This window comes from Zeugodacus cucurbitae, chromosome 6 (assembly GCF_028554725.1).
Source record: "Zeugodacus cucurbitae isolate PBARC_wt_2022May chromosome 6, idZeuCucr1.2, whole genome shotgun sequence".
Taxonomy (NCBI): domain Eukaryota; kingdom Metazoa; phylum Arthropoda; class Insecta; order Diptera; family Tephritidae; genus Zeugodacus; species Zeugodacus cucurbitae.
The window spans coordinates 21,220,528-21,236,566 of record NC_071671.1 but is presented as its reverse complement, the minus strand read 5'-3'; the positions used below and the strand labels follow the sequence as shown (position 1 = coordinate 21,236,566).

At 32.9% G+C, this 16,039-nt stretch overlaps 1 protein-coding gene across 8 annotated transcripts in view; it reads left to right on the top strand.

Moving 5' to 3' along the window:
• Positions 1 to 16,039, top strand: part of LOC105220342 (protein kinase C, brain isozyme) — a 699,782-nt gene that overhangs the window by 261,587 nt on the left and 422,156 nt on the right. For 6 of the 8 annotated variants that reach the window (XM_054234421.1, XM_054234417.1, XM_054234418.1 and 3 more), the window contains exon 4: positions 13,413 to 13,444. The exons of the other annotated variants lie outside the window; for them this stretch is intronic. In XM_054234421.1, the coding sequence (XP_054090396.1) occupies positions 13,413 to 13,444 (32 nt within the window). The remainder of the gene's footprint in view (positions 1 to 13,412; positions 13,445 to 16,039) is intronic. 8 annotated transcript variants of the gene reach the window in all.

Here is a 16,039-nt window from a genome sequence, read left to right as displayed (position 1 = left end):
TAACGGTATTGTAGTAAGCGAAAAGACGAAAGCGCTCACTCACCTAACTGTATATGCAGATGTGTGTTTGTGAGTGCACTTGTTCTGTGGGGAATCGATAAAAATAAGAGCATATTTACAGGCGAATAACCACGGGCGAGCAGCAAATCGGCGACGTGGATAAATTCTAGCTAACACACACATACACACGCAAACACATCCACAGGAAATGTACATGTGGAACTGAAAATGGCAATTTTATAGTCACTATGTATACGCTTATGCGCCACAAAGTATGCAACATTTACGAGCATTATTATTGTTGGCAACTCATAGCTGCTTAAATGAATTGAATTGGTGCGCGCGGTGGCAGTGGCTGCTACTACACTCGTTGTCTGAGTAGCAAACTAACGGCAAATTCGGTGCTGAAAGTTAGATGCGAATATGTGAATGTGTATGTGTTAGCCTTTTAGTGTTACTTTTGTTTTTATATTTTCATATTTTTTCAGCAAGCACCTTCACTTCATTACCCACTTTGGCTTCGCTGCTTTCGTGCTTTATAGTCTCAAGGCATTGTTTAGGGCAAAGCTCTCGCTTGACTGCTTGTGGTTTGTGGCCATGCTCAAGTGCCGTCTGAGGGGATTAATAAATTAAAATTGAAGAGAAGCATGTGTTATGTGTGCCTTGGTTGTACTACATTGTGTTAAAATAAGTCTCTGTTAATATGAGTGCATGTCCAAATTTAATGAGTGGTCTCAAAATATGCCAATTATTTGCCATTTGCGGTTTATTAAGTACATAAAAGGAATTTACCGCAAGTCCAGGCAGACGGTCATTCTTCGTTTACGTCTGTGGTCACGTTTCTTTTAAGATTTAATTTAAGTGAGGTGTTATTTTAGCTCCTTTTAAGAGTGAATTTATGTAGCACTTTATTCCAATAGTTAATGTGTGTAAAATCCACATTCACAAAATTATCGATTTTTCGATAAATCATATCAACATAACCATTAATTTAATTTTTCAAATCAGGCTTTATCAAACAAATATCTTGGATATGTATGGCAGATTTGCACATCATCGATAACAATATATCGTTAAATTTATTCCATTATTTCTATCGAATTTAATAGTTTTATTTAAAAATATTCTTTTAAAAAATGCAATCAGTTTATTATTAACGTTAGATTGCTTTTAAACAATATCGATAGCAAAAAAAATATAGTTTTTATCGGTTTTAAAAAAATCACAAAATTAATTTCAGATAAATTAAATTTATTAATTCCCTAAAACCAAAAAAAAATTGTAATATTACAATCGATAACTTTTGTTGAAAATGTCCAAGACTTGATTATTATGACTCAAATAAAATTGAGTTTCCACTTTCCCAAAATATATCAATAAAGTCCGATAACATTTAATACGACAATTAAAATAAAAAAAAAATACAAATTCTTCTATCGATTTCAATAATATTAAGAATTTTAAATTAGTTCAATTTTTTATGTATTATATATTATACTACTGTATTTAAACAAATATTATTTTGTTATCCATAACTTCTTAACAAAATATAGAATATTGTGTCTCAAAAGGAACAGTAATACTTTTTTAATATAATATCTTTGAACGATTAAATTCTGTTAAAAATTTCATGGTGATTCCGTTTTTAATCGATAATAGTGTAAGTATTTCCTCAAGCTATCACATTTAGTTCAGTTATAATGCGACTAAAATACAAATATAGGATACAAAAGAGCTGTTTAAGAAATATTGTGACTTTAAAACCTTTATTGATTAATGTCGACTTTCGATTGCAATCGATTAATTACTGTATTCTTTCGCTCAGAAATTTTATGACCAAAATACAACCTCATTCAAAAGCTTTAAAAGAATTTTAATGATTCTTCATAGTTATTTATTTTAATTATACCCAACAAGTTAATTCAATATCGATATTTCTGATATACGATTTTACTTTGCAAACAAATTCATCACAAAACTCATATGCAATCGGATTCACTAGAAAGAACTCTTCACACCTCACTCCAGTTCACCAAAAGTTGAATATAAAATATCCTTATCACACCAAATAGGCAACAGTGGGATAAAGAACAAGTGTGAATTAAAACAAGTAAGGAAGGGCTAAGTTCGGGTGTAACCGAACATTTTATACTCTTGCAATTTATTTATTTAACTTTATTTATATTATATAATACACAATTTGACCCACATATTCGTCATATATATTGTATAAAGTCCATTGAAAGTTGGAAACCATAATATTAGGTTAGAAGCACCGAGGTCCTCGTGTTCGATATATGGGGCCTTAAAAACCTTTGATCCGATTTCGGCGATTTTTAGAATGGGGCTGCCACACTACAAACGTATTATTTGTGCAAAGTTCTGCACCGATATCTTCACCAGTACTTACTTTATATATTGTTAAATAAACGATTCAGATTGTCTTCAAAGTTCTGGTATATAGGAAGTAGGCGTGGTTGTGAAGCGATTTGGCCTATTTTCACAACATATCATTGGGATGTAAGGAAACTATTACAAACCAAGTTTCATTGAAATCGGTCGAGTAGTTCCTGAGATATGGTTTTTGACCCATAAGTGGGCGACGCCACGCCCATTTTCCATTTTGTAAAAAAATCTGAGTGTAGCTTCCATCTGCCATTTTTTATGTGAAATTTAGTGTTTCTGACGTTTTTGTTTAGTGAGTTAACTCACTTTTAATGATTTTCAACCTAACCTTTGTATGGGAGGTGGGCGTGGTTATGATCCGATTTCTTTCATTTTTGGACTGTATTAGGAAGTGGCTAAAAAAAACGACTGCAGAAAGTTTGGTTTATATAGCTCTATTGGTTTGCGAGATATGTACAAAAAACTTAGTAGGGGCGGGGCCACGCCCACTTCCCCAAAAAAATTACATCCAAATATGCCCCTTCATTGTGCGATCTTTCATACCAAATTTTATTTTCATAGCTTTATTTATGGCTTAGTTATGGCACTTTATGTGTTTTCGGTTTTCGCCATTTTGTGGGCGTGGCAGTGGTCCGATTTTGCAAGATATCTTAATTTTTACTCAAGTTACAACTTGCACAGACGGACGGACGGACGGACGGACGGACAGACAGACATTCGGATTTGAACTTCTCTCTTCACCCTGATCACTTTGGTATATATAACTTTATATCTAACTCGTTTAGTTTTGGGTGTTACAAACAACCGTTATATGAACAAAACTATAATACTCTCTTTAGCAACATTTGTTGCGAGAGTATAAAAAATATTAACTTAATATGGCATAATGCCAGGCAAATACTTTATTTTATTATTATATGTTTTTTATTGTTTTTGTACATCATACTACAAAACAACAAACAAATGAACAACAAACAGACAGCAAAGGCATTTAGAGACAAATGAACAGGTAGACAAGCAGACAGGCAGATAGGCGAGTAAAAATAAATAAAAAATGTCACACAAATGGGTGTCAGAGATAAACGCGCGCTGAAGAGCAGAAGAACAGATAGCGAGAGTAAGACTGACATGTCGGATGCAGGTGAAGAGGAATGAAAAATGTTGGAAAAAGAATCATTCGCATTTAGATATGTGTGAAAGTAAAATATACAAATAAACCTAAAGTTGCCACATTCATTATATATATTTGTAGGACCTTTTTACACTGTAATCTGTCGTTGTCTCTCTTACATGAAGACATATGACTAACACCTGTACTAAGTACCCAACATATAGGCTTGGTAGACAATATAAACGAGAGCCGGATTTTTTAAAAGGTGTTAATGGTGTCTGAGTTTGGCGGAGCACACTTCTAGTCTGTGTGAGACCAAACCAATGTAGACACATCATTGTATGTGCCAACAATTTAATGTAACTGCATCCGCAGAGCACTAGGCCACAGTTTTATATCCTTACTTACATCTATGACTGTCAACATAGCATGGTCCATACATATACATATGTATGTATATAGTGAATTGAGAGGAGGCCGCGTACAATGTAAGTGTCGCTTTTGTTGGCCACCGTGATAAAAAGTCGTGGGATAAGAATATAAGTGACACACTCACAACAAAGAATAAAGTTATTGTTAAGCGAAAATGTAAGAGTGTGTGCTGAGAAATTTCAATTAAAGTACATTTACTGAAATAATAATAATAATGACGAGAAGCATGAGTTCGCGAAGCGGTGGTGATAGACCAAAACTTTCTTGGCTACAAGATCGTTTTGACTTAGTGTGGATAATATTAGGTCCACTGAACTACTTGCTCTTGACAAGGTTGAGCTCATCCCAATGAGCTTACATACCTTGAGGCTAAACATCCTTCATGATGTAAGTTGACATATTTCATGAATGAAGACGAGATTGAAACATCTAGACACTTTCGTTTTCACTGTCCAGCATTCGCTAGACTCAAACATCTCCGTAAAACTAGTTTCGGCAAACTAGATGAATTGGCCCGAATAGATATCTACCGCCTCATAAAATTTTTAAATGGCTCAACTTCGCTTCGACAACTCTTGAAGGTCTGTGAGACCTATATTTAGGAGTTTGTGGCATTTCAGAGGACGGGAGATTTTAGTTATCCAAGTGATAGCCATTGGATCAGCACTTTAACATAACCTATCTCACTCAAGAAAATTTCGAACAGAGCCAAAGTAGGCGTGGTCAATATTAGATTTTTTTCGTTTTGGTTTCACTATGAAAAAATAAAATGGAGTCTTCTTGACATTCAAAATTATACTGAAAAACTTGTAAATCTTGGTTCTAAGACTATCTTTAATTATAACGTTTAACAACTGTACATGAATATATGCTAAATAGGCTTACTTTGAAATTCTCTAATAATAAGGTCCTCACAGCTCCAGCGACTAATAATTCCTTGTTCGGGCTCCTAAATACCTCACTGAAACTGTTTTACTCGAGTGCCATTATCCATACCGGTACAGCTATTTGAACGTAGGACCAAATGACATCATAATTTTCATTCAACCAACCAAATTCATCATTCGCATTTCCAATAGATTCTCACCCATTTTAGTGGCATTTAGTCAACTTGCCATATTTACGCTTGACTTACTCGCTTACAACAGCTTAGTATGCACTTTACACCTCAGTCAAATAATTATATGTGCATGAACTTTTTGCAAAAAAAATTAAAGACTACAAATTTGCGAAGTATTTCTGAGTATGCAGATTTGTTATTGTATACGATATAAAAAACAAAAAATTAACAAATTTCAAAATATTTTTGAACTATAAAACAAAATTGAAGTTTAGGCTAATGGTAAATATTTATATGTGCATTTTACTATTTTCACCAGTAAAGCCTATACATTTGAGTTTAACTGAAAGTAATGCTTATTTTAATAGTCAGTAGAATTGTCCTTATATTTTAAAACTAAATTAAGCCGCTTAATCAGAGAATTAACTACTGACTGTAGATTAGTTATGTAAATATTGGCAAATTCTTGCTTTATGACTAATTTAAGGTGACGTACTGTCTCAAACTGCTTTCCGTTTTGGAAAACAGGATCAGAGAGGTTCCCCCAGAGATCCTCAATAGGATTCAGGTTCGAACTCAATGCTGCACATTGTAATACCGGAATTTTCCGGTCGTTAAAGATGTTCTTCGTGTGGATTAAAGCGTTATCCTTTCGATATGTCCAGTTATATGTCATAAATATTGCCAGCAAATTTTATTAACTCGCTGTCCAAAAGAGCTACATTGATATTAGCATTCATTTGAGTAAATATAAAACATGTAGATAGCTTTCCACAGCAGCAAAATGCACCCCATGAAATCAAGGTACCGCTTCCAAAACATCGCTTGTAGAAGGACCGTCGTTCCTGGTGCGAATCTCTCCAAAATTTCTTGCAATGACCTGGGCCGACCAAATTTAATTTTTTGTCGTCACTAAAGACTGTATTCTATCACTCATCGGCAGAGAATTGGTATTTATTTGCAAACCTCAAATGTGCTTTATTGTGTCTTTCTTTAGCGTTGGTTTAGGTGCCATGGAGGTGTGTTTCCGAAACTGATTTTTATGTATAATTGGAAAAATTATATTTATTGCGATTTTCTGTCTTAACTACTACTATGATTATTACTTGTTTCTCGGCTGATAAATTAGTACCAGGAGGCATTTTAGGCTTAAAGTTAAATAAATGTAATCAAATTTATAATAAATCATTAAGTTAATGGACCTACATACTATCAGTTTGAAAACAAATTTTAGCAAAAAAGTTTTTGCAGCTACACAATCAGTAAGAAAGATCCGCTTAACTGATTTTGCACATATAAATATTTTCTATGCAATACCCAATTCACAAGCACATTCTTTTTGTAAATGTACAACGAACGAGAAAAGTATGAAACAATTTTCTTGCATAGTAACGGTAACATATCAACCTTTTATTCCACATTTACCGAAATCCTAAAAATAACAGTAAATAAGAAATATAAACAAAAGCCGAAATGCACATATAATTAATTGACTGGGGTATATAAATATTTATTATTTTGCTCCAATAAACCTGAACGCAAAATTTTACGCAAGAGAAGCGGCGGACAACAGCTAGTTCAAGCAGCAAAGTCAATCTCTAATTGGCGCCAACTAGACGTCATACAGTGAACTTGAACTGCATGTAATGGGTTCAGAGTCTCACTTAAATGGAGAAAGGGAGTTATATACTCATATATACATATATGTATATATTTGTACCAAACATAACTAATGACTGACAATTTGTCTTCTATTCTATATTCTCTATTCCGCTACCGATCATCGAACTCCGTGTACACAATCATTTGCATACATAATGCAAATTTTGAGCGTAAAATTTAACTGCTGCACAACTCAGCTCATGGCATGGCATGCTTGTTCAAGTCATAAAGTTAAATAACTCACTAAATTTTTAGTGCCAATTTATATTTATTACCCACCAGCCGACCCCTGCTTGCAAGCGCAGCATCATTTTCATGTGGCGAGCCAGATAAATGTGTCCATTTAGCCTTGGTTGGATGTTTTCTTGTCATATTTTCTCAATGATTGCATAACTATGTCAGACGGCATTTGCATCGCAGATGTTTAAGAAAAGAATAAATGTAATTCGTCCGGTGTTATTCCACAAAATACGAGTTTTTAGTATTAGTATGACATTTTAATTTATCTTTATCCTTTTAAGAGCGTGAGAGTTATTTTAGGAATGAGAGTCACTCAACGCTTTTAATCTCTTTATTTTACTTAATGTATGATATATATATAATGCATCGAGCTACAGATAGTTTTGAACATTTCCGACATTTGCTTTGATGAGTACTTGTTTTCTGATCTTCCGTAGATTAATTTTTGTTTTATTTAAGTTGTACCAGCTTAATCTGACATAATTTCGTAGATATGGTTCCCATTCACAAATGTATGAGTCGATTAGGTGCCATATAAACGATCCTTTTCGGATTTCTTGAAGTTGGGATTATTCTCTTGTTGTGAATTTCTGATTTTGTGAGCCTTAAATATCTATAAGTTTCCGGTTTATATTAGATCTAATCGTGGCACTAACTGAGCCTATCTATCTACACATACTGCTTGGTTTTACAAAGTAATGGTTCTGTACTTGTAACTAGTTTCTCAAGAAGGATGACGCCTTCTGTACTACAATATAGTCATACGAAATTTGTATATTTCATCTTTCATATTTCTCCAGGAAAATATAGTCGAGTAAACCCGCTGATTATCAGAAAACAAACGCTTTATATAGCAGCTTATTGTTGAGTGTTCCCCAAGTTATGGGAACAATTTATAGAAGAACTTTTAAGACAAATTGACCAGCTACGTGAATTCCTAATTTCAGCAAATGTTATTATAGGTCTATCATAGTTAATTCAAGTAAACCTATATCTATAGTCATTAGCGCTATCCTATATTTAGAATCAAATGAATATCATTATTGAGTTAAAGCCTTCATGTTGTAATACTAATAGGAGTTCTGTCTTTATCTCAAAGTATACATATGGGGCATTATCTGGAAAAAAAGCCACTTGAAAAAAAAGTTCTTTATTTTCTTTGGCAATTATATATCGTACTAGCTTTTTACCCGCGGCTTCGCCCGCAGTGGAGTCATTAAATAAGTATGAGAGATAAAGGGTAAGGGTATAATAAAATAAATAGAAATGAGTCAATATGATAACTAAATTTGATTGTTTGGCTGAGATTAACAATTTTTAAAAATATTTAATGGTAAATATTTATATGTGCATTTTACTATTTTCACCAGTAAAGCCTATACATTTGAGTTTAACTGAAAGTAATGCTTATTTTAATAGTCAGTAGAATTGTCCTTATATTTTAAAACTAAATTAAGCCGCTTAATCAGAGAATTAACTACTGACTGTAGATTAGTTATGTAAATATTGGCAAATTCTTGCTTTATGACTAATTTAAGGTGACGTACTGTCTCAAACTGCTTTCCGTTTTGGAAAACAGGATCAGAGAGGTTCCCCCAGAGATCCTCAATAGGATTCAGGTTCGAACTCAATGCTGCACATTGTAATACCGGAATTTTCCGGTCGTTAAAGATGTTCTTCGTGTGGATTAAAGCGTTATCCTTTCGATATGTCCAGTTATATGTCATAAATATTGCCAGCAAATTTTATTAACTCGCTGTCCAAAAGAGCTACATTGATATTAGCATTCATTTGAGTAAATATAAAACATGTAGATAGCTTTCCACAGCAGCAAAATGCACCCCATGAAATCAAGGTACCGCTTCCAAAACATCGCTTGTAGAAGGACCGTCGTTCCTGGTGCGAATCTCTCCAAAATTTCTTGCAATGACCTGGGCCGACCAAATTTAATTTTTTGTCGTCACTAAAGACTGTATTCTATCACTCATCGGCAGAGAATTGGTATTTATTTGCAAACCTCAAATGTGCTTTATTGTGTCTTTCTTTAGCGTTGGTTTAGGTGCCATGGAGGTGTGTTTCCGAAACTGATTTTTATGTATAATTGGAAAAATTATATTTATTGCGATTTTCTGTCTTAACTACTACTATGATTATTACTTGTTTCTCGGCTGATAAATTAGTACCAGGAGGCATTTTAGGCTTAAAGTTAAATAAATGTAATCAAATTTATAATAAATCATTAAGTTAATGGACCTACATACTATCAGTTTGAAAACAAATTTTAGCAAAAAAGTTTTTGCAGCTACACAATCAGTAAGAAAGATCCGCTTAACTGATTTTGCACATATAAATATTTTCTATGCAATACCCAATTCACAAGCACATTCTTTTTGTAAATGTACAACGAACGAGAAAAGTATGAAACAATTTTCTTGCATAGTAACGGTAACATATCAACCTTTTATTCCACATTTACCGAAATCCTAAAAATAACAGTAAATAAGAAATATAAACAAAAGCCGAAATGCACATATAATTAATTGACTGGGGTATATAAATATTTATTATTTTGCTCCAATAAACCTGAACGCAAAATTTTACGCAAGAGAAGCGGCGGACAACAGCTAGTTCAAGCAGCAAAGTCAATCTCTAATTGGCGCCAACTAGACGTCATACAGTGAACTTGAACTGCATGTAATGGGTTCAGAGTCTCACTTAAATGGAGAAAGGGAGTTATATACTCATATATACATATATGTATATATTTGTACCAAACATAACTAATGACTGACAATTTGTCTTCTATTCTATATTCTCTATTCCGCTACCGATCATCGAACTCCGTGTACACAATCATTTGCATACATAATGCAAATTTTGAGCGTAAAATTTAACTGCTGCACAACTCAGCTCATGGCATGGCATGCTTGTTCAAGTCATAAAGTTAAATAACTCACTAAATTTTTAGTGCCAATTTATATTTATTACCCACCAGCCGACCCCTGCTTGCAAGCGCAGCATCATTTTCATGTGGCGAGCCAGATAAATGTGTCCATTTAGCCTTGGTTGGATGTTTTCTTGTCATATTTTCTCAATGATTGCATAACTATGTCAGACGGCATTTGCATCGCAGATGTTTAAGAAAAGAATAAATGTAATTCGTCCGGTGTTATTCCACAAAATACGAGTTTTTAGTATTAGTATGACATTTTAATTTATCTTTATCCTTTTAAGAGCGTGAGAGTTATTTTAGGAATGAGAGTCACTCAACGCTTTTAATCTCTTTATTTTACTTAATGTATGATATATATATAATGCATCGAGCTACAGATAGTTTTGAACATTTCCGACATTTGCTTTGATGAGTACTTGTTTTCTGATCTTCCGTAGATTAATTTTTGTTTTATTTAAGTTGTACCAGCTTAATCTGACATAATTTCGTAGATATGGTTCCCATTCACAAATGTATGAGTCGATTAGGTGCCATATAAACGATCCTTTTCGGATTTCTTGAAGTTGGGATTATTCTCTTGTTGTGAATTTCTGATTTTGTGAGCCTTAAATATCTATAAGTTTCCGGTTTATATTAGATCTAATCGTGGCACTAACTGAGCCTATCTATCTACACATACTGCTTGGTTTTACAAAGTAATGGTTCTGTACTTGTAACTAGTTTCTCAAGAAGGATGACGCCTTCTGTACTACAATATAGTCATACGAAATTTGTATATTTCATCTTTCATATTTCTCCAGGAAAATATAGTCGAGTAAACCCGCTGATTATCAGAAAACAAACGCTTTATATAGCAGCTTATTGTTGAGTGTTCCCCAAGTTATGGGAACAATTTATAGAAGAACTTTTAAGACAAATTGACCAGCTACGTGAATTCCTAATTTCAGCAAATGTTATTATAGGTCTATCATAGTTAATTCAAGTAAACCTATATCTATAGTCATTAGCGCTATCCTATATTTAGAATCAAATGAATATCATTATTGAGTTAAAGCCTTCATGTTGTAATACTAATAGGAGTTCTGTCTTTATCTCAAAGTATACATATGGGGCATTATCTGGAAAAAAAGCCACTTGAAAAAAAAGTTCTTTATTTTCTTTGGCAATTATATATCGTACTAGCTTTTTACCCGCGGCTTCGCCCGCAGTGGAGTCATTAAATAAGTATGAGAGATAAAGGGTAAGGGTATAATAAAATAAATAGAAATGAGTCAATATGATAACTAAATTTGATTGTTTGGCTGAGATTAACAATTTTTAAAAATTACTACAGACAGAAGTTTCAACACTTTAATATATGCTTATTGAAATGCAACAACAAATGTTAAAATATATTTCACCGTAACACAAATAAATAATTCTGAATTCTAACAATTTAAAAAAAATAAAATACAAAGTATTAATTTAAGATATTTTTGTAGACAATGTTATAAGTTTTCCTGTCGCGTGCAAATTTGTGTAATTTCCTGGCAGGCTACATAAAGCTGACCATGAGAGAAGCATGGGTTTTCTAAATGCACTCCTGCTACCTGTAATGTTTGTCCTTGTGCCTTGTTTATAGTAACAGCAAAGCTAAGCTTGACGGGAAACTGAATCCTTTTAAATTGGAATGGAAGGTCAGTGGGAATAATTGGTATCCGAGGTATTATAACACTATTTCCCTTACCGACACCTGTTAAAATAGTAGCACCAAGTATGTTTTGTCCCAATTTTGTTATCCGAAGCTTTGTTCCATTACATAGCCGAGGAGCATCTAGATTTCGCATAAGCATTACTGGTACATTTAGTTTCAATTGAAGTTTATGTGACGGGGTGTACCGATAGTTCAAGTGAATTTAAAAACTCCACAGGATATGAAGTACTTAGTTCCGTATCCATAATTGTATCCATTGACAAATATTCCTTCATTTCTCCCTGAACCTCGTTTGGTGCTAATATTGCTCTTGCACACAACCACTGATCACTACACAATTTTTATTGTAATTCCGGAAAAACATTAGCAATGAGATCCACATCACTTTCTACTAAATTACAAAATTCTCTTGACAGTGATATGTAGCCTTCATTATGAAGTTGCACTCTCATATTCGTTTTCAGGCGGAGTTTTTCAACTGTCGACCATAAGCTTGACGATTTAATGCACGCTTGAATTTCATCTGCTGGTGTCCCCCTCTGAATCACTGGGAGGGTTTGACGGAAATCACCAGCCAATAAAACTACCATGCCTCCCATTATATCTGTACTATCTCGCAAGTCCTGGAGGGTCCGGTTTAAAGCTTCTATAGCCGTCTTGTGAGACATTGTACTTTCATCTCATACGAAAAGATTGCATTCTCGCAGCATTCTACCTCGTGAACTATTTTTAATAAAATTACAGATGGGCGAATCTTCCTGTGCCAAATTCAATGGTAATTTTAAAACAGAATGTGCCGTACGACCGCCGTTTAATAGCGTCGCGGCAATACCTGACGAAGCTACGGCAACTGCTATTTTTTGGTCTTTTCTGACGGACATTAATAATCGACATTCCAAAATCATCTAATTTTTTTTTTTTTTAATATAAAGTACCCTATGTTGCTTCTAGTACCTTCAAGAGTATATGTACAATGTTTCATGATGATCGGTTCAGTAGTTTTTGCGTGAAAGCGTAACAAACAAACTTACATTCGCATTTATAATATTAGTACGGATAGTACATGTAAAACCTAAAATAAAACATATGGTTTTAGGTCTGGGTAACGCGGGGTTGCCATATTATAAGGGGCCAAAGTTTTTTGTAAAAATGTTTTTTTTCATTTTTAGCTATGAAATATTAATTTTAAAAATTTTTACGATATACAGTTTCAAAGTTTGAGAAATTCTGTACAAAAAAGTCACATGGTGTTTTAAAATCTGTTCATTAGTTTTAAAGTTATGGCGGTTCGGAATTTTTTTTACAAAAAACTTTGGCCCCTTACAGTATGGCAACCCCGCGTTACACAGACCTAAAACCATATGTTTTATTTTAGGTTTTACATGTACTATAAGATATATAATTGCCAAAGAAAATAAAGAACTTTTTTTCAAGTGGCTTTTTTTCCAGAGAATGCCCCATATAAGGAATATGAGTAATAGTGGCATTGAAATAAAATGCTAATCATCAAACGTTTTTTTTTTATAAAAATGATCGACTCCATGGGGGGTCTGTTTTTTCAGCTATTTCTGTTATTAAAGAACTTCACATAAACAGGTATTCCTATAAGTTACAAGTCCCCCCTTCATTGATGAATTTATTGATATGGCGTTTGGAAGACTTTATACTGTCTTAGCTACTTCGGATATATGTATTTTAGGCATAAATGTATATTCATAATATTATTAATTGTTTAAAATAAATGATCCTGAATACATTCTTCGAAATATTTTTATAAAATTCATTTCCTTTATTTATAAAAACATATTTTTAATAATAATTTTTCTCTCTTTCTCTCTACCTCTCCAATATGCAGGGGCTTTGGCAAACAAGGATTCCAATGTCAAGGTGAGCAATATTTTCTATGTCAAGGTTATTGCAATATTTTCTACCTCAACTATCAGTTTCCCTGAAGCATCCCTATTAAAATACAAATAACAAGAAAAAAGAGAAAAATCGAAGCACATGTAAAGTTATACGAATAAAGTAAAGTAGTTAGTGGCAGTATTGGTATGAGAGGATATCACTTCAACTTTGCCAAAACTAACACTGACAGTCAAAAGAGCTATACAAGCTTAGTACGAACAAACCTTATAATGGACTTATGGTTACTGATATAGGTTAGAAATGCATACACACACATTTATAGTGGCTCTGGGGCAACTTTCTAAACTACACATACATATATTCACTTACCTAGTTACAACAATTCCTTGTGCCAGTTTTAGTGCATGTCACAGCAACAAGCTATCTGCACTTTTACAAACGCTTGCGGCACAACTTTTGTACACATTCTAATATTTCCGAAGGACAGTGCAGGAAACAAGACAACATTTTGCAACTTTTTGAGTTTCACACTGACTTTTTATGTCACATCACTAGATTTTTCTTATTATTTCATTCTTCTTCTCCTTTCTCTTTTACAGTTTGCTCGTATGTGGTGCACAAGCGCTGTCATGAATATGCGACGTTCATATGCCCCGGCAAGGATAAGGGAATCGATTCCGTAAATTTTTTTCTGAAATGAAAAATTTTAAAAAATAAATTATAAATATAAATAAAAAAAAAAAAAAATATTATTAGTTGCACATACATAAGAATATTGAAGAAATATAATAATATTAAAAATATAATTTTTTATCAGAGGAATTATTTAAATTAAATCTAAAGTTTCTTTAACATATATCAATAAATACTATTTTTACTTTAAAAAATTTTTTATTCAAATTTATTATTTTTTTTCTACAACATAAATAAAAAAACTAAATATTTATTATTAATTGCTTAAATAATATTTCAATAAAGTTATTGAAATAATAATAAATTTATTTATAAATATTTGTTGAAAATATTTTTAATTATTTTTATTTTTTTTTTTTGCAAATATTAAATTTTGGATTTTTTATAAAAAAAAAATATAAAATTTATGAACGAACAAGTAAGGAAGGGCTAAGTTCGGGTGTAACCGAACATTTAATACTCTCGCAATTTATTTATTTAACTTTATTTATATTATATAATACACAATTTGACCCACATATTCGTCATATATATTGTATAAAGTCCTTTGAAAGTTGGAAACCCTAATATTAGGTTAGAAGCACCGAGGTCCTCATATTCGATATATGGGGCCTTGACAACCTATGGTTCGATTTCGGCGATTTTTAGAATGGGGCTGCCACACTATAAACGTAGTATTTGTGCAAAGTTCGGCACCGATATCTTCACTAGTGCTTACTTTATACATTGTAATGTAAACGATTCAGATCGTCTTCAAAGTTCTGGTATATTTGAAGTAGGCGTGGTTGTGAAGCGATTTGGCCTATTTTCACAACATATCATTGGAATGTAAGGAAACTATTACGAACCAAGTTTCATTGAAATCGGTCGAGTAGTTCCTGAGATATGGTTTTTGACCCATAAGTGGGCGACGCCACGCCCATTTTCCATTTTGTAAAAAAATCTGAGTGCAGCTTCCATCTTCATTTCTTATATGAAATTTAGTATTTCTGACGTTTTTCGTTAGTGAGTTAACCCACTTTTAGTAATTTTCAACCTAACTTTTGTATGGAAGGTGGGTGTGATTATTATCCGATTTCTGCCATTTTTGGACTGTATTAGGAAGTGGCTAAAAAAAAGTTTGGTTTATATAGCTCTATTGGTTTGCGAGATATACAAAAAACTTAGGAGGCGGGGCCACGCCCACTTCCCCAAAAAAATTACATCCAAATATGCCCTTTCATACTGCGATCCTTCATACCAAATTTTATTTCCATAGCTTTATTTATGGCTTAGTTATGGCACTTTATGTGTTTTCGGTTTTCGCCATTTTGTGGGCGTGGCAGTGGTCCGATTTTGCTCATTTTCGAAAGCAAACTTCCTATGGTGCCAAGAAATAAGTGTGCCAAGTTTCATCAAGATATCTTAATTTTTACTCAAGTTACAGCTTGCACAGACGGACGGACGGACGGACGGACGGACAGACAGACATTCGGATTTGAACTCCACTCTTCACCCTGATCACTTTGGTATATATAACCCTATATCTAACTCGTTTAGTTTTTTTTACAAACAACCGTTATGTGAACAAAACCATAATACTCTCTTTAGCAACATTTGTTGCGAGAGTATAAAAATAAATGCATTTTTATTTAAAAGAATTAATTTGGTAATTTTTTACTTATATATTTTGTTATTTTATTTTTTAGTTATTATATTTTATTTAATTATTTTTTATTTTAATAAATATTTTTTATAAAGAGAAACAATTATTTCTATATTAAATTAACAAACTATAAATATTTACTTTCAACATTATTTTATGATTATTATTTTTTGTTTTGTTTTGTGTCATAAATATTAATTCTATTTTCATAAAGCAAGCAACAAATATTTGTATAAATGTGATTTCACGCAGCTCTGCAGAGACACTCACACATGCGT